Raw genomic sequence first — 1286 nt, 5'->3', positions numbered from 1 at the left:
AATTCTTTGCTCAAATGGAGGCTTTTCAAAAGGCATTCGGAAAAAAAGGATGTTTGGGAGGACAAGATACTCAGAATCTAATCCCAGTTCTGTCACTGACTTCATGTGGGGACTTGGGAAAGTAATTTCTTAGTTCTGACCCTCAGTTTCTTTATATTAAAAAAGTGGTTGGATTAACTGATTTCCAAGGTACGTTCTTACTCTGACCTTCAGCACTTTGGGTCCTCAAAGTTCTTTGGAGAGGGAGCAAATAACAAGACTATCAGGTATCACAAACAGAAAGTTAAGGAATATGAAATAATAAAAGAGACTAAAAGTCAAAATGGCTGCCCCAAGGAAGCCCGCACCGCGCAACTAAGAAGGGTTGGGGAACAAGCTTCTGTGGGAAAGGGGAAGGGGGGCTCTCGGAAGAACCGTGGCCAGAACCATAGGCAGGAGTATCGCTCCCCCCCCCTCCCCCGCCAAGCTGCACAGGTTCTAGGTTCAGATACCCCTTGACATAACTTTTGAGCTATCTGGAAAAATACTGGCCAGGAAAAATGATACAATTTTTCCTCATGGTGAATAAACAAGGGCAGACCCGACTTTCTAAATACTATGAACATGTGGAGATTAATAAGCGTACACTTCTAGAAACGGAAGTCATAAGGAGCTGTCTCTCCCGATCCAATGAGCAATGCTCTTTCATTGAATTTAAGGATTTTAAGCTGATATATCGACAGTATGCAACTCTCTTCATTGTGGTTGGAGTTAATGACACTGAGAACGAGATGACAACTTATGAATTCATCCATAACTTTGTGGAAGTTTTAGATGAGTACTTCAGCCGCGTGAGTGAATTAGATATAATGTTTAATTTGGATAAAGTACACATTATTTTGGATGAGATGGTGTTGAATGGCTGCATTGAGGAAACGAATCGGGCAAGAATTCTTGCCCCTCTACTCATTCTTGATAAAATGTCAGAAAGCTGAATAATGGAAGTCTCTGCCAGGCAACATCAACTTGTGGAAGTGAGAATGCCATGGAATACCTCTTTACATCTGTAGCCCAAAAAGTCTGCAAGACTGTACATTTCAAATTGGGGTACCCTTCCAAAGACATTTTATACAGATGTTTTCCACAGTTCCTAAGTGGAAAACAAACTGTATTTTAAAATATGGTGTACAAAGAAAATTTTTCTCTAAGAGACAAATTTTATTTTCTAACCATAAGCATTTTTCCCCACCTGTTCAACTTTTGTTGAATTCTGAGGGTATCTTTTTTGTTCTTTGCTTTCCTTTGTA

At 40.0% G+C, this 1286-nt stretch overlaps 1 protein-coding gene across 1 annotated transcript; it reads left to right on the top strand.

Annotated features, from left to right (window-relative positions):
* The first annotated feature begins 437 nt into the window (after positions 1-437).
* LOC125157490 (AP-4 complex subunit sigma-1-like) lies at positions 438-1068 on the top strand. Its single transcript, XM_047844256.1, has one exon. The coding sequence runs from the start codon at positions 540-542 to the stop codon at positions 972-974; it is 435 nt and encodes a 144-aa protein (XP_047700212.1). The 5' UTR covers positions 438-539; the 3' UTR covers positions 975-1068.
* Positions 1069-1286: the final 218 nt, after the last annotated feature.

Source organism: Prionailurus viverrinus, chromosome X (genome assembly GCF_022837055.1).
Source record: "Prionailurus viverrinus isolate Anna chromosome X, UM_Priviv_1.0, whole genome shotgun sequence".
Taxonomy (NCBI): domain Eukaryota; kingdom Metazoa; phylum Chordata; class Mammalia; order Carnivora; family Felidae; genus Prionailurus; species Prionailurus viverrinus.
Note: the sequence above shows the minus strand (reverse complement) of the source record. Positions and strands in the feature narration are given on the sequence as shown.